Source organism: Pundamilia nyererei, unplaced genomic scaffold (genome assembly GCF_000239375.1).
Source record: "Pundamilia nyererei isolate P.nyererei 1_Seehausen unplaced genomic scaffold, PunNye1.0 scaffold00062, whole genome shotgun sequence".
In the NCBI taxonomy this organism is placed as follows: Eukaryota; Metazoa; Chordata; class Actinopteri; order Cichliformes; family Cichlidae; genus Pundamilia; species Pundamilia nyererei.
The window spans coordinates 252,839-272,624 of NW_005187463.1; the positions used below are offsets into that span (position 1 = coordinate 252,839).

Below are 19,786 nucleotides of genomic sequence, written 5' to 3' on the forward strand. Positions count from 1 at the left end.
CAGACAGAGGAAAATTGGAATAAAGAAAAACAGAAGAGAGGTTGTACCTTCCATTTATGCTGCTATAATCAACCATGCAAGTGAACCTATGAATATGTAGTCCATTTCATCTGAGGGGTCGGACTCTGGTAGGGCAGGCCAGCAAAGATTAAATCTCAGCTCATCTGATTGGACCATATAAAGATTCAAACCGAGCTAATTTCATGCCGATCTGGCTGCCTCCAGTGAAACTATCCAGAAGGCAAGAGGCTATAATGATTTGGAAAAGAACAGACAACAGATAAATGGTGAAATAAAGTTGAAGGGCCTTCTTACCTTTGAGAAGAAATATTTCAATTTAAATGTATCATTTTATCAGCGTAAGGTCCTCCAGCTTCGCAGCTCGGAGATTACACCAATTAAATACCAAATATGGTGAACTAGCTGCAAATGAACATGTGCTAATGTTTAGCGCTATGCTGTTCAGCATTCAGTTCCAACTAGGTTTGAATCTGGTGCACATCTATAACAACTATTGCCCTGAAATGAGTGAACTGATAAGTCTCATTCAGCTAGAAACACAACCTTAACGTTGCAAATGTATCTTTTTTGTCATTTCATAAAGCTTTATGAATTTAACTTGATTTTTTTTTTGCAAATAATTATTTTTTTAGTCATTACATAGTTCATACACAGATTTAATTATACTCAATATTTTGTTCTTTTACCAAAGCTTTAAGCTGAAAACCAAAATTTTACATGCAGTATTTGTGTTTATATATTGTACTGTACGTAGGGAAACTCACAATATCATACATCTGTGAAAAAACACGAACATGGATAGGTAGTTTCTTGTTCAGCTCTTATCTGCATGGTATATAACAACCTGTATTTGTATTTGTTGCTGTAAATTTGGCGTATGCACTCTTTGGTGTGAAATATTTCTGACCAGCAAGGTTTATCGTAAATTTAAGTAAACAAATTTAAGAAACTACTTTGGTATCTGGTGGTTTTTGCAAACACGTTACTACTTTTTTTTTTCATATTTGATCCAATCCCTGTATTTCATTTGTAATTAACTGACTAATTAATGATGAAATAGTAAACTGGTGAATTAACATAAAAAAATAAATCTTTTGATCATTCAAGCCAATGTTCTGACCCTACAATGACTAAACATTTCTGCTCTTCCAGGGGTAGCACTGTGTATCATTATCAAACTCTGAGGTTCCAGCTGATCACCTGACTCTGTTTGGATAAACCAGCAAACATCCAGAGGAAACAGCACTGGTTTGTCGCCAACCCTTCTCTTTCTCTGCACTTTGCTGCTGCTGAGCTCTGCCTTTGGGCACGATAGATTTGACACAAGAGTGCTGATGAATCTCATCAGTTTAATGTGTTTATGCTTGCTAAGCCCTAAAAGCTTATTGCTGTTCAATGGAGTGCTACAAAGTTACCTAATTTCCCCCTGGTCGTCTCTCAGCACGCAGACTCTCTCTGGGTTTGCTGGCAACACAGACTCCCAATAACACGATGTACTCTGCAACCTGTGGAAGACAGAAGGCACGCTGTGTCTCACTGATTTGTGTTATTGGCGAGAGAATAGACCTTGACAGAAATACAGTGAGCGCAGATATTACTGTTTTTTCTACCTTAAATTCAACCCATGACTGTCTCTCTCTTTCCACATTGATCCCTTTTTACAGCCTTTTCACTGTAAGTGCTTTAGTCTTATCTCCATTGCCCCTACCTCGCCTGTCTCATACTCTAACCAATGAGGCTGGCGGCCTATATGACAGCTAACACCCAGTATTAATTAAAATGTCATGCCTCCAAATCAATATTGTAAAACAGTTCAAACACAACTCATCGCCACTGCTGTGATAAGTGCTTTTGGGTGACAGGTAAGTCCAAAGGAAGAGATACGAGAGAATGGTGTGACGGAATTATCCAGGGAGAACATGTAACATTAAAATTTATGACCCCCCTATGTGTTACTTCATTGCTCACAATTGCAAATTATCCACACTGTCATGAAGTACGCGGTGCTAAACTGACAGATCCATAAGTCAGCAGCAACAGGCCAGGAGGCTTGACGTAAGAACTCTTCAGCCTTACTGCAATGCATTAAAAGTGACTAATACATACTCATTTAAGAAGGGGGCTGTCAGAGGGCAGATTTATCAATGCTACTAAAATATTCCATCTGATTACGTTCACGCAGTCTCGTCTCTATTAGGACAAAAACACAAAGCGGGATGTCAGCTATTACCAAAGTACTTTTTAGAGGACTTCTGTGACACACGGTACGAGCTTCTAGCAAAGTTTCCCTTAAAAGTCAAAAAACCGCAGAACTCCTGTCGCAATATTCCAACTATTATGGAGGCAAATTGGGCTGATACAAAACTTTGTGAGGCCGTACGTGTTCGCACATACTCATTGTGAGACAATGTTCAAAAGCAATGCTCAGGATATGGATAGAATGTGACAAATTCTGTCAGAGTAAATATGGTTTAATAAATGAATTAGCTTCATAAATAATGGCTGTAATGACATTTTAGGGGACAATAAGCCTAAGCGTTGTCAGGAAATAGTTGATGTATGAGTTTCATGCCTCAGCGGTTCCTCAAAATGAATAGGCATGGGAAGATAGCAGGGGCCTGCAACCAGCCTATTTCCTCGAATTATCTACTTGTTGTCAATTTGCACAGTGGAATTACACATGCAAATTGAACTGCCTGCACAAACACCACTTGGAGATGATAAAAACAAATTAACAAAGGCTATAGAAGGAGGATTTATTTCACTGGCTAACCCAGGTCAAGCAATACATGTATTTTACGATTGTGTGTACCCAATTTTGGTGTAATTATATCAGCAAATTATTCTTTGTAATCTTATTATTTTTTCCCCAACCTTCTCCTTACACACATAATTAACTCCCTTCATATCCTCACAGAAAAAAACAGCTTGCCTCTGCATCAGAGTAACACAGTGTAATCTGATTTGGGGTTCATTTTTGTCACCTTTCTGCAGCTGAAGTACAGAGCGAGGTGAGAGGTCGACAGTTTAGTGGCACTGTTTAGTGTAACTGCTTGGCTAAGGAGCAGACAAATCTACACAGTGTTAAAATATATATATAATCACCTCTTAACATCATCGCTCATACTGGGGAGGAAATTAAGAGTCCCCAGACCTCCACGTTTGCTATTAGATATCTCATTTACTTTGTACACACAGTGCTAATCTGCACTAATGAATTCTGCCACACCAAGCCAGATCGAGATGACTTAAAATTATTACCACTTCCACAGATATGCCTTTCCTCATTTGAGGCTCAATTTGGCTGCCTCGCAAAAACAGTCTGTCACAGTAAGATACTAATAATTAGGGTTTTAAGATGATTAGTTTATCTCTGTGCTCTTACAGTCCTGCCTCTTATCCACCATGGCCAAAACTTAATAAGAGGCTCTAAGTTTTAAACAGCCAACTCCAAATTACCAAGAAATGACAGAAATAATGAACTGGAGCACATGCCAGGGAGAGATGGAAACAAGGAGAGGGAGTCAGCTAGAGAGAGAGAGAGGTGGGTGGTGGGAAAGCTGAGAGACATTAATTCAAGTGTGAAATAGAACACAAAGTCTAGTAATCAATAAGGAAATGATTCAGACCTGCAATGCCAAATTTGTTTAGTATTAACAGGACTTTGTGACTCTCATTTACCTTCAGACACTGATGTGCTCATCAGCTTGTCACACATGTAATTAACGCAGCGATTATGCTGAGTGAGCGATGCCAGTTAATGGTTGCATATTTCCGAGGATGAGATAGAGAATTTTTTTCACGTTTTCCATGACATTCAATATAGTATAAGCCTTATCAGTCAGCTTTAATGTGCACTTCATTTAGCAAAAGCAAACTAAGTAACATCTCTCATCTTAGGCTGCAGGAAGGTCAAGGAGAGAGCAAGGTCCCCATCTTTTACTTTTTTTTTCATATTACATTAATAGCACAACACTCTTACTGAACAACTTACCAATTATTTTTTGAAAACAGCTTATAGCTCATAAAATATGCACACTCTCAATACCTAAACCCTGAATATAAAACCATGTACAGGCTCACTAACCCAAGAAATGTGTGTTTAAGAGAAAACAACAGACTTCAGAAAGTGGAGCGAGAGAATACTTGACATTTTCTATTGAATCCCCCCCAAATTACTCAACTACATTTTCTATAATGTATTTCCATAGATTCAGCAGTTAATTATTGAAAAAGTGATAATTTTACACTACATCATTTTAATTGAGGAAATGTTTATGTGTGGCTTATAAACATTTGAAGTTTGAGGTAATAGACTGAAGAAAGAAAAACGGAGGTCTTGTAGCTCTCCTCCAGTACAGCACGCAATACTTATGTTTAAACTTAAGGTGTGTTTCCCTTTTAATGTCTGGCTTACCTGAGCACTGGTTTTAGGCCGTTTCACATACACATCAGTGTCACTGGTCTTCCCCATTATGCTACACTTGCATAGCACAGAAAATACAGGCTGTAATTTATGTATATTATGGGCCTTGCAATAAGATGCAACCAAAGAGAGTCTAATGAGAATGAGTGTGAAAGAGCAATTTAAGGCTAGATGCCTCTGCCAGTGCCGGGGGCTATACAAGATTTGCATGCTAATCATTCTAATAATAATGTAATGCCCAAAGCACTTTAAGCAAATTGCGAACTATTGGTCAGAGAATGAAGCTTATCTCACAGAGAACATAACACAAATATAGGTTAACATTTGAATGATTCCTGGTAATTCACGGACCTGTCAGTAGCCCGGCTCACCTCAATTAGAAACGGTCCAGCAGCTGTTTCACTTTTCTGTAAAGCTTGAGCTCCTTCGGAGCTAAAATACCTCCTTACCCGAATACTAGGAAAATATTAAGGAATATGTTAAATAAAACCTGAACTTCTTAAAAGTTGTTCCTACCAATGCAGCCAATAAGAGGTTGCTTTTAGTCCTCGTGCGCCACTGTTTAGCAACAACGCTGATTGGACGTTGTGCTCAGCGCTGTTTGCGATCAGCCAATCGGTGCCGTTTAGCAGGCAGCGTCGCAGTGTTTACCCGGAAATGACAGTCGTTCCTAACAACTGTTGTGGAAATCTGTAGTTTACCTATTACGGACCGTTTAAAATACAGTGCAATCATAAATTACCCGTATATGCTGAATATAATCTACTGATTCGTTATGTACAGCGGACTCCTGCCCAGTGGTTTAACCGAAGACGACCTCAGTTCAGATGACGAGGAGGACAAGCCGGGTGATTTAGAAGACGAGAAGAGGGAATTTGAAAAGGGCTCTGCTAAAAACACATGCTCGCTGGAGGAGTCACAATCGACTCACACTGCAGACAGTGACTCTCCGACATGCAGTATGCCTGGCATATCCCAAGAAATGTGGCAAGTATGTTGTATTGATCTTATTTTTCATTCTAGGTACAGACTAACCTCTTTGGTTTTAGTGATGCCTGTCTAAATGAAGCTAACTCTGAAAGTTAGCTTCACGCTAACTATCTCTAAGTTTACATTTACTATTGCTGCAGTACCCCCAGCCCAGCTCAGACTTAAGCTAACGGTTCATCTGAAGTGAGAAAAGCAGGGTTTTGAAGCCCTCTTCGTATGTCACATCTGTACAGCTGCAGCAGAAAAGAATCAAGAGTAGTGATGCTGTATTCACTTTGTATGTGTCTTTAAGAAATTCCAGGATCTGCGTAGGAAGAAAGATGACATAAGGATATTAAAGGTCACAGAAGACAGAAGAAAAAGGAAAAGAAGAAAGCGAAAGAAAGGTAATGTAGTTCTACATCCAACAGATGGGGGAGTTTTTGAAGAGTTCAGTAGTTCCAATATCAATATATTGGCCAATATTAGTACCTTACTCTGCTCTGCTGCAGGTGCTGCAGATACTGCAGAGCGTTTTGGAAGAAGTGAAACTTGAGTAGCTCTGCTGGACATACTGTGTGAAGACAGTGTTTATAAAATAAGCACCTTTTATAGCAAAATGTATTTATAATACTGATATATTTGTGATAGGCTAGTGATAGATTGGTTGATAATATTGGCCAACTAGTTCATCAGTCAGGCTCTAATTGTTTGCACATTTTTCCAGTGGACAAAATATTGGTCAATTTGTAAGAAAATAAACCTTTGTATTTGATAGAAACTTACCTTAAAGGTAGTCGAGCAACTTATTGGTACACATGGTATAGCTAACAACTGAAGTAATATCAGGGGTGCCAAACATAAGGCCCGGGGGCCAGACAAAGATTCCAGTCCAGCCTACTGGATGTCTTTGGAAAATCTGAAGGAAGATGTACATTTTAACTATATTGTCATACATTTTGACAGCTCGGTCTACTGATAAAGACTTCTCCCGAAATCATTCATACTCCCCCAATGTAATGATGTTAAACAATTAAACAACAGTGTAATTGCACTATGTTGAAATTGCACTTCTTTTTCTTATATTGAGATAGCTCAGGTATTGCTTATGCAGTTAAACTACTACATAAAGGGGAATTTCACTGGTTTGGCCCACTTAAGATCAAAGTGGACTGTACGTGGCCATTGATGTAAAGTGAACTTGACAGGCAGACTCATACAGAAGAAACCTACGTATCATTAACTTGTTTGTTTTGTGCGTGTAATTTCACAGGAGCAGAAAGTGGGGAACCTGCAGAAACAAGGTACTGTTACACAACATTACAGACTATGAATAGTCAGGTAAAGTGAAGGATGTTTCCTTTCCTGTTTGTCAAACTATCCTTACGGGCAAATTCCTTACAAAATGCTGTCGCCACAAAGTATGAAAAACACATAGATCTGATTAGAAGGGTAACAAAAGAAATACAGTCAAGTTAATAAAAAGATGGACACGAAATATGTCTTATTGCAATGCTGGTCTACATGAGCATTAACAGACATTTTCTCTGTCAGCAGAGAGCGTCAAGAGGAGCGGGAGAAGCACTGGGATGAGCTTAAGCAGTATTTTGGTGTAAATGATCGATTTCATCCCCCTGCATGTTCCAAACCCCCTCCGAAGGTAACAAAGACTGCCTTCCAACTTATCTTCTGAGGTTTAATACTGTGTCTGTCTTAGCTGTTAGAAACACCTTCACATCCTTTGTGTTTCGTTGCCACTGTACCGTCTCATTGTTTTACGTGATATGACATGTGGATTAGGGGGACCTTTATAATAACTCAACCTGACACTGAGAAGTACATTGGGGATTATGCTCAGCTACGTTTAGTGATAAGATTAGGGTGAATCTGCTTTCTAGCGTGGTTAAGATTCAAGTGAGATGTAGGATTTTTTTCTTCACCTGCAAAAAGACTGAAAATCCAAGTGTTGCTTGGCAGAAGATGAGATGGTTACAGCCTCTGTGACTGCAGCTGGAACAAAGACAAAAATGTAAAACTGAACTTTCTTCCATTTGAGTGCTTTTCAGCTCTTAAAGATGACCAAACCTTTAATGCAAAACGATTGCAAATTGCTAATGAAGCAAAAATATTTGCAAGCTTGATGAACATTACGAGTGACCCAATGAGTGGGAACTGTTCTGATTTCAATGTGAAATCCCTTTAATGATTATTTTGGAGTATTTTGTGCTTAATTTATCTCAGCAGCATAAGATTGAGGGTTTTTTCTTTCTTTTTTTTATGAATTTAGCCTCATTTTGAATGGGGTGCCAAGCTGGATGTAACAGAACTTGCCACATTATCATAATGAGGTTCTCTTTCATCACTCAAATGCAGATCCTTGTAATTAATATATTATTTCGAGTCTGGCAAGTCTTTCAAACAATTTGAAGTGAGGTAATTGAGGAAAAACTATATCACAGTTGCCAGATGTGATTATTTATCTGGCAGCAGCTTCTCCAAACCCTAACCTTAAACACAGTCCATCCATCCATCCATTCGCTTCCGCTTATCCTTTTCAGGGTCGCGGGGGGCGCTGGAGCCTATCCCAGCTGTCATAGGGCGAGAGGCAGGGTACACCCTGGACAGGTCGCCAGTCTGTCGCAGGGCCAACACACAGGGACAGACAACCATTCGCACTCACATTCACTCGCACATTCACACAATGGCAATTTGGATTTTCCAATTAACCTATCCCCTCAAGCTGCATGTCTTTGGACGGTGGGAGGAAGCCGGAGTACCCGGAGGGAACCCACGCAAACACGGGGAGAACATGCAAACTCCACACAGAAAGACCCCGGCCTGGTGTTGGAATTGAACTCAGGACCTTCTTGCTGTGCGGCAACAGTGCTAACCACCGTGCCACCGTGCTGCCCCTTTATGCTGTGAAACACAGTTCACAGCATAAACGATGATCGTCTGTCCGTTTGAGTTCTGCTTGTGAGAAACTCCCGGTGATAACTGAGTTCACGAGTCGGATCGGGTACGTTCAGGACATTGAACTGTAATGAGTGCACTAAATCAGAGCTGACCAATCAGAGTCAAAAAAAAAAAAAAAATTCTGCGTTTTAAAACTTGATGTTTACTTTACTGTACCTTTACAGTGAGTCAACAATACATCAGAGGGGACACATTAATAATTGCAGTTTCTTTCCAGTGTATCTTTTTTTTTCCACCATGATGAAATTTGGGGGGGCTGAAGAAATCTGGTACTCGGCTCGCTGAGATAGTCTCATCACAGCAGAACTGCCTTGCCATCAGTGACCGGGGGCTTCTCAGCACCCCCCTCTGCTTAGGCCTGTAATGGAAATGTGTAATTAAAGAGTCACATTTATGTTTGGTAATCTCCTGTAGCATTTCTAAGATTTCCCCACTAATATCCAATCAAAAAGGTTTTCATTTGTGAAGCGAAATCTACATATTTGTAGTAATGGCAATCATATTAAAAATAAGGCCCTGGGGACTTTTGAAGTTACTCTTTGATTTTTTTTTTCTCTACCCCTATTTCCAAAAAAAAAAAAAAGCTGATTTTTTTTCCCCTCTTCTGCAGTCCGGCCTAGAAAAGAGCATAGAGAGGGCCATAGCTGAAGGGGACATTGCAAAGGCGGAGGAGATGAGCGACAGACTCGCCACTCGAGAGGTACGTTGTGCTGATAAGAGATCTTTGGGGTGCTCCCGCTGTGACAAATCAGGCTAATGGATCCGTGGCCATTTCTGCTGCAAAGACATAGAGGAACAAAAACACACGCAGACATCCACCATTCAGTCCTGCAGCTCTTTTCCATTGAGTTAATGGAAAGCCCTCCCCTTAGTTTTGAAGTGCGGCAGTGTCTAAAGGACTTTTGGCTCTGCTTTTTAATGAAGGGTACATTGCTTTCAAGCCAACTGTTAAATCATTCTCCAGGTAAGAGTTTCATACCTTTGAAGTGTACATGTCCCTAAATGCAGTGCCTGAAGTTTTGTAACTAACCGCCTTGGCAGGCATCAAGGATCAAGTGGTTTGAAACTAATTTAGCATAAAATGTAGCCCACACACACATAATTGTGGTTAAAAAGACATACAGCTGCAGCGTTACTTCTCCGCCGGAGCATCAAAGTTAAACTTCTTTGTTTTATGATGCATTTTGCTTACAGCGTCGCATGAGCATTTTTATTTTGTAATAGTGGCAACAAAAAGATGGAACAGGCTCAGGTTTTCCTGGCATCTGAGGATTTCAATTTGGAGTTATAAGGTGGGAGGGGCCGTCCATTTAACGCTGCTCAACAGAAAAATTAAAGTTATTTAAACGTGGTGTTCAAAAATGTAACTTTTACTCTCGTGTTCACGTAGTGGACGGCAGCTAGAGCCATTACTGGCTTCGCTGTGGAGAAGAAACATAGGAGGTGCAAATGATGTGATTTCTTTCGTTAAAAAAAATCTGGATATGATTCGATTTAAAGCAAGTAATCGAAAAACAAATTGCAACCAGAACCTCTTGAATGGATAAGGAGGTTTCTAAATGAAAATATCAACTGTGCTAATTGTGTGAGCATTACATTTGTGACCTAGTATCTCCATTGTGTAATAGACATTGGTGTGCAAGCATTAGAGCCCCTTCATATTTCCATTCTAACTGCGAGCAGAGTGATCGAATATGAGGGAGTTAAATGAAAGCTCTTGTGAGTGGCACCTGTGCTGTACTTTCAGAAAGCCTCTTAGAGCGCTGGTGGATTGGTTTTAGCCTGAGCTGAGGTTCTCGCCTCCCTGGCACCTGCCTTGTGTCTTGCCAGAGCCGTGATGGGACCTGACAGCAGTTTGGCAGCCGCAATTCATTGTTAGGCAGTGATAACTTCATTTCAAGAGAGTATAGATTTGACTATTTTTAAATCCCTAAATGCTAGCTGATGCAAAGTTGTACAGGTTTTCTTTCGAATACAAAGACAAGCAGTCCTGCTCATAGTTAAAAAAGAAAAAAAAATGGGAGAGAAATGGAAGCTAAAAGCCAGAAAGTTTAAGGGATTCTGAATCAGTTATAAAGGATTATAGTGTATATTAATGCAGCCTGTATTTCAGATAGCATTTAGGACCAGAGTGTTTGTTTACCGCCTTCCTGTTCACGTTGACGGGAGCACTGTGACAAACATTTAGAGGATCAATAATCTCCGCTGTGGCCAGAATCAATTTCAAGGTTATAATTGAGTGGCTCATTTGGCACGGAATTGCTTAGATGTTTAATTTGTTTACGGTCATAACATCCTGACATGATTGTGGCAGGCTTTTCACTCGAAGAATAGGAACAGGTTTTCTTCGCGAAAAATGCAAAAGCATTCCGACAGCTGTGAAGAACTAAAGAGGCCTGTTTGTCCCTCTAGGCATTGTTTTGTAAAGAAAATGCTGGTACATGTTGGATGACAATGTTTCAGAGTATTTTCATCCTCAATCTAATGCATTCCCACTTATCTCCTCAAAGCAAAGGGAAATAGAAGAAAGATAGAGAGCTTGCTGTCAGAATCCCCTCTTTTGTAAGACGGAAATGTTTGTTTCTGCTGTTTTGAGCTCCCACAAATCAATTAATGATTTCCATTTGCTCTACTTCCTTTCTTACGTTTTTTTAATCTAAACATTAAAACAATTTGGTAAAACCCTGTTTTGAAGGCTCCTTATAAATTCTGAGATATGTTTTCTTTCATCTGTCAAACTTCTAAGACACGCGGCTTGGATATTGCAGGTTGTGGGTTTTTATTCTCATTACGGTTTTTAAATATGTTTCAAAGCTGAAAGCCTTTGTTTTTAGATTAATTTGTGAAGACATGCTCAGATTTTTAAATAAACATATTACCCCTCTAAAGAAATTTTTATTATTGTCTACAGTGCATTTCCAAAGCTTCCTAATGTAGTTTAATAAATTATACAGACAGTTTCTTTTCTCATAAAGATGCCTGTTGATCCTCCTCAGCGCATTTAGATTTCTTTTCACATGCTTTAGAAGACACAAAACAATGTAAAAATCTCCTTGCCTCTAAAGTAGTCTTAATAGTTCAGTAGATTAAAAGGTGCAAGTCCTCCAATTAAGACTTGGTCTCCATCCTTTGATTACTGCACATTATTTTACTCTGCAGCAAGCTGCGTACGGGCTAATTAATTCTGTAATTAGCATAACAAGAAGTGACAGACACATACACTATAAACGGCTCAAAGCATGTCATGAGGCCTGATAGCATCCAGCAGCTCATATTTAGCAGATTGATTTTTCTGTTCCTGGTAAATGAGCTAGTATGAAAAGATTATAACTGATAAGTAGTAAAGAAAATCTTATGTTATCTTATGTTTATCTGTAGTCACTGTATCAAACAGGATCAAATGCAGTAAAACCAAAGCAATCAAAGGGTTATACTTACTTTTTCACACGACTATAAGGTACTGAAATCTACTCAATTTCTACATCTAACTCTACTTTTTGACTGGGTGCCACTTCAGCTCACATGGTCAGACTGCAGCGGCCCAGATTTGAGTCTGACCTGTTGACAAAACCCCCCAAAAGCTTAAATCATCCATTAAATCATCAGCGTCACACAAAACATTCAAAATTACTACTGGAATTTGTGTGATTGTGATTTACATGTAACAGGAAGAGCAGTGGACCAACGATTGATCCCTGTGGGACACCATAATAAGGTGCTTTCAATATCTAAATAAATATGATTTAAGCTATCAGGTTATCACACTCAAAAATTTTATATCCATCCATCTTTTCTATCCACCCTACTTGTTAACGATTCAATTCAGGGCCGCAGGGGTGGGAGCCTGGAACCTATGCTGCGTGTCATTGGTTGGGAGACAGGCACACCTCTCGACATGTAGCCAGCTTACTATTACAAATTATTCTAAGTCCTTTGAAGGGTTATTAGAACCATGCAATTTTCGGAACAATGACTACTTATTCTATAATGACTGTACTCTAAATCGGACACTAATGTAAACTACTGTCTTTGCTGCACTAATCCACATTCTCATTGTAGTACTTCAATCAACAGGAAAAATGAAATATCTATTTTATTAAACAGAGCCACTGATCTGTTTTTGAATGTATCCGTACATTTGCTTCATATACAGTAAGTGGGTATATTTCTTTACAAAAGACCATCATGTTGTGTTAGCCTTGTATTGCCCCATGGCTGTCATCACAGTTATTAGAGTGGCATTAACATTTCAAAACAGAAACTCTCTGTAGTCTGCCACAAACATGGATGTCGGGTGTATTTCATGACTTGCAGGAGCTTAAGGATATGAAAAATGAAAAACTATGTTGCATTGCTGCTGGCCTCACCATCAGGATGGAAGCAGCCCCATGTACATGGCCACAAGTACAAAGAAGGTGTCTTAAAAGACAGTTTTTCTTTTCAGCCTATGCCCTGCAACAGAAAAACCACCACCAACAACAAACTATGCACGGCCCAGTATGTTTTAGACCAGAGGCTGACCGGCATTGAACTTTTAAGGCCTATACTGGTATTTGGTGATTTAATTGGATATCGGAACTGCTACATGTAGTCCGGATTGACCTTTTGTCGTGGAGCTTTCTTGTTATGCCACTTTGAGCAATAATAACGTGCTACATCCAAACTGTTTAAAAATGAATCCCTCCTAATAGATCGTATTGTAATTAGCCATATGAATATGTATTAACTGGAGCCATTTATAGTTTCTGTAGCTTTTGAACATGCGGATGGTTATAACATCCCTCATTATGTTCTAGCTTGCATTTCAATAGTGCAGCTGCTGAAAGGAAAAGCCCCACTGTCCTTGAAATCTACCCTTTGGAAAGCCTCGCTTAAACGCTGTGAAACAAAGGTGGCGCGGCATTTTGTCAGAGGAGACATGGTGGCTTAGTTGAAACAAAGAGCTGAACTAAGAGTGTTTCATGATATTTATGTTATTTAACACCTTTTTTCTTCTCGCCACCTTCCCCCCGCCATGCCCTGTGTTTGTAATCAAAAAATTAATGAGCGGCGCTTTTGTGGAAAGTAGGCTTTATCAGATTTTGACTTTCCCCGCCCCACATCAGAGAAGGAGTCTGACTCCGTCTCCCCTGCGAGCCCCCCCAGGCCACCTCGCAGAGAGTTCAGGGAAACTCTCCTCTTTGTTCATTTTTCCTTCAGCATAAGCAATTTATCACTGAATGAACTTTTATTGTATCTCTGGATGACTCACATTAAATTTTCGCCCATTAATTTTGAAATGGATTTTGAAATGGGTACTAAGCTTTTATCAAATGCCTGGGAATCTCATTTGGATTATTGTATTTCATTAATTACTTGATAGACAAAGCATACTTTTCAATGTAGATTTGTGTGCTGTTTAATTAATTAGCATGTTTTCTCTTTTAATTAAAGCCATTTTTTTAAAATTAAAGCCCACAGCAAAACACATATATAATTTGTTTGTAATTAGGCCTTAATTGGTGGTAGTGGAAGCTTAGCACCCTTGGTTTCTTTTTTCATGATTGCCATTTTATTGCCAGTCACTCATTAATTAAACAGTTTTTTTTCTAATTAGCTTATAAAACTGTTGATGGCATATTATTGTAAGTGTGAGTTCAAAGCTTGCTAATAAGCCTACCCTACTCAGAGGAGGCGAGATAATGAAATGGCACAAAGCAGACGAACTTTCAGAGATTTTTTTTTTTGTCTATTCCCTAAAGATGACATGTTGTATGTATCTAGGATCAGATTACTAGAAAAGGAAATGGAGACATTGCTGTTCTCCTGTGCCTTCCCTGAAGTGCCATTGTTTTTAGCTTTCCGTGTAATTCTGTTTGTCAAAGAGGAGGCAAGATGACAAAAAGCTCTAATGAGGCTGCCCCAAAGAAAACTGACACTGTAGTGGGAATATAACAGCATGAAGGTGCGTGCTATGATATTCTGACTGTATTATAATGAAAACAGTGACACATTGTAATTGTTTATCCTTCATTATTAGACATTGACAATCAGTGATTTACCTTTTCTACGATCACTGTTAAGCTCCTAAGAAAAGCTATGGCAGTTTGTCCATTACATAATTACTTTGTTTGCTATTGGAGAACAGTAACAACATATTCTGCTTACATTAAAAAAATTAGATATTTTACTCTATTATTTTAATTTCCTTCAACTTTATAGTCTGGCTTCACCACAGAGTTTTTCTGAACTAAGTAAATGAAAACCCCAAATAACAAAAAATGGCCAAAACATCTTTTATTGGTGGTAACTAATTCCACATTGCACTACTTCTTTTTATAAAATCGAATGTATTGATAGATTAAACTGCTCAGCAGTATGTACAATTAGCAGCCTTTTGGCTTTATGTTGGACGAAATCAATTTGAAGACAAGTGATGGACAAAACAGTCTTTTACATCAACAAAATAATCATTTGTTTCAGGAGTCAAACCAGCAGGTATGAACAAATGTATCCTTTTTAACAAAGTGCAGCTGTAGAGCAAAGGCTCAATGCATCTTTAATAATAAAAAGCTATATTTCCTTATGTAACATTTGATTTCTTATATTGGGGAAAAAAAATCTTAGTTTGTGTAAGTCAATTTGTATCACTTTGAGTCGTTTTCAGAAATAATGACAGTATCTTTTCCTTTGTGTTCTGTAACAATAAACTGACTATCATTGGGTGTTGACCTGGCCCTCCAAAGGCCTAGTACAAGTTAGACTTACTGTGAATCATGTAAATAATCTGTAGACGACTTGATAATAAAAACAGCAGCAAGAGAGCACCTCTGATTCTAGGGTCAGATTTGTTATTTTACCTCAACCTATTGTTTCACCTTGGAGATTTAAATAACGGACTAACTAAATAAAATCTCGTAAAATCTTTTCTTTTGAATACGATATGGGTGGTGCTGATTGACCCCTCGATCTTTTGACCTTCCCTGTCCTGCTGCAACGCTGAGGCTAAGAAGCCAGAGACACGTATTTCTTCCCCCCTCCACCTCAGTCCTAAGAAATTATGCTGAAATAACACACAAGCTGCCTAATCTGATATTCATTCCTTTCTTATATAGCCCTGCTTTCCAAAGTTGACTAAGGCCACATTATTTAGGCATTAAGGTAGTGTGATAAGGGAATTAGGCTGGTCATTAATCGTTTACACGTCAAATGCAGCAGAGCAGCTCGGGGAGGTGATTTAGTGAGGCAAAGCCATATAGCCCTTGTTAATCCACCTCTCACACGTTTTAATTGGAAGAGGCTTCCTGGATAGGAAATTTATGAATGGATTTAAGGCCATTTCTTCCTTAAAGCCATCATTTATTTCATATTGTTAATAGGAGCTTTAACACTTTATCCACATGGAGACGTATTTTTCTCATCTCCCATTCAGCTATTGTCTTTTTGCACTGGCTGGTTAATTGCCACAGTGTTTTTATGATCCCTGTGCTACAAAAGGAGGGACGCAGCGTAAAACAGACACACAAATGAAAACAAAGTGTGAAAGCGTTATTATGAGCAACTTTGTGCGTGATTTCCACACACGCAATGCAAATTTTGACGTATTTATTTTTTGTATCAAGGCCCCATGTTTGGGTCTCTGCTTGAATCTCCATGACGACCCAAACATGGATGAACAGAAAACGGCACTATTGACTTAACCCTCCTAGTGGCCTTAAGCTGCTGCTGCTGCTGCTGCAGTGCCAGCATTGTGCAGGCTGAATTTTTTGCCTTCAAATCTTCCAAAGGTCAGAGAATTAATCCTCTGAATAAACCTTGTTTTTAGCAGGGCTGCACACAGGCCACACAGGAGAGAGAGGGAGAGAGAAACGAGGCACGGGAAACATGCATGTGATGGACATTTAATTGTACATTAATATGTGGTGGAGTGGGAAGAATTGCCTTTTAGGAGCCACATAAACAAAGAATGCAGGAGGTTTTCCTGTCTCCTGCCTTTATTCCCGCTTTGTACTTCCATTCTTATTTTTCCCCAGCCTGTGATGTGAAAGGATTTGGCACTAAGATGCACGCAAGGGGAGGGGGGAGGAAAAAATCCTGAAAAGTGGATCAAAAAAGTAAATGAAAAATAATGTCATATTACTGAAAATATGAGAGGCTAATTTGTGCCGACTTTTTGCTAATTTTGTTCTCGCCACAGAAAGAGGAGCCGTCACCTGCTCGGCGCCACAGCGCTGACAGTGCCAGTGATCCATGAAATAAGCTGCCGCTGGCTTTGTTCAGATAAGAATGAACAAATCTGCACAATGTACTGCTCTCGGAATCTCATTTTCATACTTGCATGCAGGCTAAAAGAAATAAGCTGTTTGCAGGCTTGATTAATCAGACATTTGAGGGGTTTTTTTTGTCTCTTTGATCTGTTCTGTCTCCTAGGTAACTTGGTTGACATTAATGTTGAGCCCCAGTAAAGACAATCAGGGAGTGTAGACTAAACAGATATAAAAAAAGAAACAGGGAAAATATTAAAGACCTTTAATGCTTTAAATGTAGTAAAAGCTGTGTTGTGAATTTAAAAGAGGGGGAAATGAGGGCCATGGAAGTGGGTTTTAATTTTGCTTTTGGAATGTTCAGGAAGGCGTGTTTTCAAGACCTTTTGCATTTCAAATGCAACCCCACAGGAGAGCAGGTTAATGTGGGTAATCCTCGTGTAGGCAAAAAGAAAAAGCTCTGTCAGTAAATCTCCAAATTAAACCATTTAGCATCATGCAGTTTCGTTTGATTTGCTCCCAGAATGAGCCAGTGTGGCTTTCTTTTTTTTTTTTCTTTTACAAACACAGAGAGCAAGAGCTGTTCTCAGATTTGTCAACAATTTAATAAATGTGTGGTTTATAATCTCAGCATGCATCAGAGCCACTCAGAAGCATTTAGCACCTACGCTGCTCTGCCAAGAAGCAGGGAACACCCTGAAGTGGTTTTATCTGCTCGCAAATCTACTGCAAATGTTTGAGCAACCGTCCCCCCTCCTTGTTATAACTCTCTTAAAGAGGAGAGGGGAGGAGAAAAGAGGAGAAAACATGATTTGAGGAATTTAAAACCTATAAAAATGGCAAAGAACTGGAGAACTGTCATAGTATGTACGCTTCAGGTTATGCAGACGCTCTCACAAATCTTCCAGTGACTGTATAGATGAATGCCTTGAGGGCCCAGCCGGAGCCCAGTACTTGCAGCCAGCCGGAGCTCTTATCTTAAATCCAAGCAAAGTACCATTAATCTTTTTGAAAGACCTTTATGGCTTTTAATGTATCCCAAATTAGAACATTTTACACCCTTGGTTCCTGAAATATGGTGATAAAAAGCCTTTAGAGTTTAATTTTTCCTGCCTGCTCGCTCTGACCTGCTTAATCCCAGCATGCATTAGGAGATATTTTAGTTTCAGTCTTTCTAATAAAGTTTATCCCACTTAATTATAATTGAAACATTTTTTTCCAGCAGGTCTTTTTTTTTTTTCCAAGTGGCGCAGTGGTGGCACATTTCTTCATTACCTTAAGACTTTCTTTCCCCCTTGATTGTACTCTGAATATTACAAAGAATTACCCAAAGGTTTGGTGAAATTGTTCCAAGTTGTTTATCAAAGTTTGCCTTTGCTTGAATAATAAACCTATCTCAGGAGTGAAAGAGGGGGCAGGATTTTTCCCTTTGTTTCCTGTGCTTCTGTGTGACTGGGGTTATTGGGATTATTCTGCTTCACAATACACACATATGTCTTCCCTGGGATTTGAATGTTTGCCTCTTACAGTCACGGTCATTCTCTTCACTTCTGATTTCAGGGACTGCCTGCATTGCTCCAAAAAAAAAGTCTCTTTTACAATTGGAGACGAGTGGAAAACGCCTTTGCAACATTTTTGAAGTGGAAGGGGGGGAGGCAGCACAGCTGACATCGTCTGTCATTGTTTGTTTAGTATTTCATTTGCACATTAAAAAAAGGATCTAAAAGAAACAGCATTGAGAGGATGGAGGGGGAAAGACTGTAAACTCTAAGCTGAAAAACACAGCTCTTAAAATACATCAAATATATAGTGATGAGAATTTTATTGAAACAGTTCTCGTGTTCAAAAAAATAAAACTACGCTTTTTGTTAATATTTGTAGAGACCTGTGCATAATATTCAGCTTTTAGTTCTCTACAACATCTAAAAATTCTTTGCCGTCCTCGAAGAAAAAATGTCACATTTAATCCATCATCTAAAATGTGAGAGAGCCGAGTGACTTTATTCGCTACTCTTTGACAAAATACAAAGAAAACAAGCAGATATTGATATTTTTTCCACTTTTCTTTGTAATCTAAGCAGGTGTTGTCCCTACTTCCAAGTTTAGCATCCATTTAGAAAGTGTGTAAGAAGCTTTAGCTGCTCAGATACATCAAGGAGGGTTCAAATCCTCAGTAAAAACAGGAACATCGAGTCCTGCTACAGACCTGACTACGCTAGCTTTGGGATAATATATAAAAACAGAACACGTTGAAGCAGATTTTCTCCATTATGATGGGGCAACCCGTCTGCCATGTACCTTTTAAAAAGAGCTGGTCGCATATTGACTTCATTTTTTAGTTTTTTTTCTTTTAAATGCTTCATGACTTGTAAGATATTGTACATCTCATTCATAGAAATAAGCAGGTGTTTGCTGCAGAAGTATTGTTGCATACATGTAAAATAGCATTTATTCCTACTGAATGAAATATATAATGTAGGCTTCCGTGGTCACATTCTGTCAAATATGTTGCACTCAGTCCTGACGTCACATATCGCCAGACTTGCTAGACTGCAGGATTGTACGGCATTCGCGTGTCGTTTGGTTTAATGACAGTTTTGCTGTGGTGTGGAGGAGGCATCGCAGGCAGCAGAGACTTCGACAAGAAGCCACCCTCACACATCAGTCAGAAGGGGCTTTTTTCTTGCCACAGACTGATTTTCATTCTCTAATGAGCCTCTCCTCTGTCTGCCTCCAAATAGATGGCCGTGAAAATCGCTCAAGCTGCTGATTGCCGTGACTTTGTGCAAGGCAAACAGGAAGAGGAAGCTTTGAGGGCAGCGCAGAAAAGGAAGAAGCAAATAGCCTGGGGGTATGACGTCTGTCTCTGGTCTCATGTTTATGCTTGCCATCATTTCTGCCATGCGCGACCACTCTGGGTTCAAGTACAGTTAAGATAGAGCCGCCGAAGCCTGAATTAGCTAGTGTGATTGAAGTTGATGGCTAAAATGTATTCATAAGGGCTTCAAAGTTTTTTTTTTTCTGTTTTGCAGCTTTGAGGCGAAGAGGCGGTGGGAAACCAAAAGCAACATGGGCTACATGTGAAAAACACGGAGGAAGAAGAACAAGACTTTATGTGTGTGTGTGTGTGTGTGTGTGTGTGTGTGTGTGT

The 19,786-nt window shown here is 39.3% G+C and overlaps 1 protein-coding gene across 2 annotated transcripts; it reads left to right on the forward strand.

Annotated features, from left to right (window-relative positions):
• Window positions 1–5,086: 5,086 nt before the first annotated feature.
• fam204a (family with sequence similarity 204 member A) lies at window positions 5,087–19,780 on the forward strand. 2 transcript variants are annotated; one of them, XM_005735058.1, is made up of 7 exons: window positions 5,087–5,438; window positions 5,730–5,823; window positions 6,690–6,720; window positions 6,971–7,076; window positions 9,003–9,092; window positions 19,377–19,486; window positions 19,668–19,780. In XM_005735058.1, the coding sequence occupies exons 1-7, from the start codon at window positions 5,223–5,225 to the stop codon at window positions 19,717–19,719; spliced, it is 699 nt and encodes a 232-aa protein (XP_005735115.1). In that variant the 5' UTR covers window positions 5,087–5,222; the 3' UTR covers window positions 19,720–19,780. The 2 variants fall into 2 exon arrangements, with proteins under 2 accessions (XP_005735115.1, XP_005735116.1); XM_005735059.1 differs by having other exon boundaries at window positions 6,974–7,076.
• The last annotated feature ends 6 nt before the right edge of the window (window positions 19,781–19,786 follow it).

What these genes read in the sequence shown, in the direction of transcription:
- fam204a (XM_005735058.1), top strand. Translation starts at nt 5,223, where the DNA reads ATGTACAGCGGACTCCTGCCCAGTGGTTTAACCGAAGACGACCTCAGT. An exon ending in TATCCCAAGAAATGTGGCAA is followed by an intron (nt 5,439 to 5,729) that starts GTATGTTGTATT and finishes TGTGTCTTTAAG; the next exon opens with AAATTCCAGGATCTGCGTAG. An exon ending in GTTCCAAACCCCCTCCGAAG is followed by an intron (nt 7,077 to 9,002) that starts GTAACAAAGACT and finishes CCTCTTCTGCAG; the next exon opens with TCCGGCCTAGAAAAGAGCAT.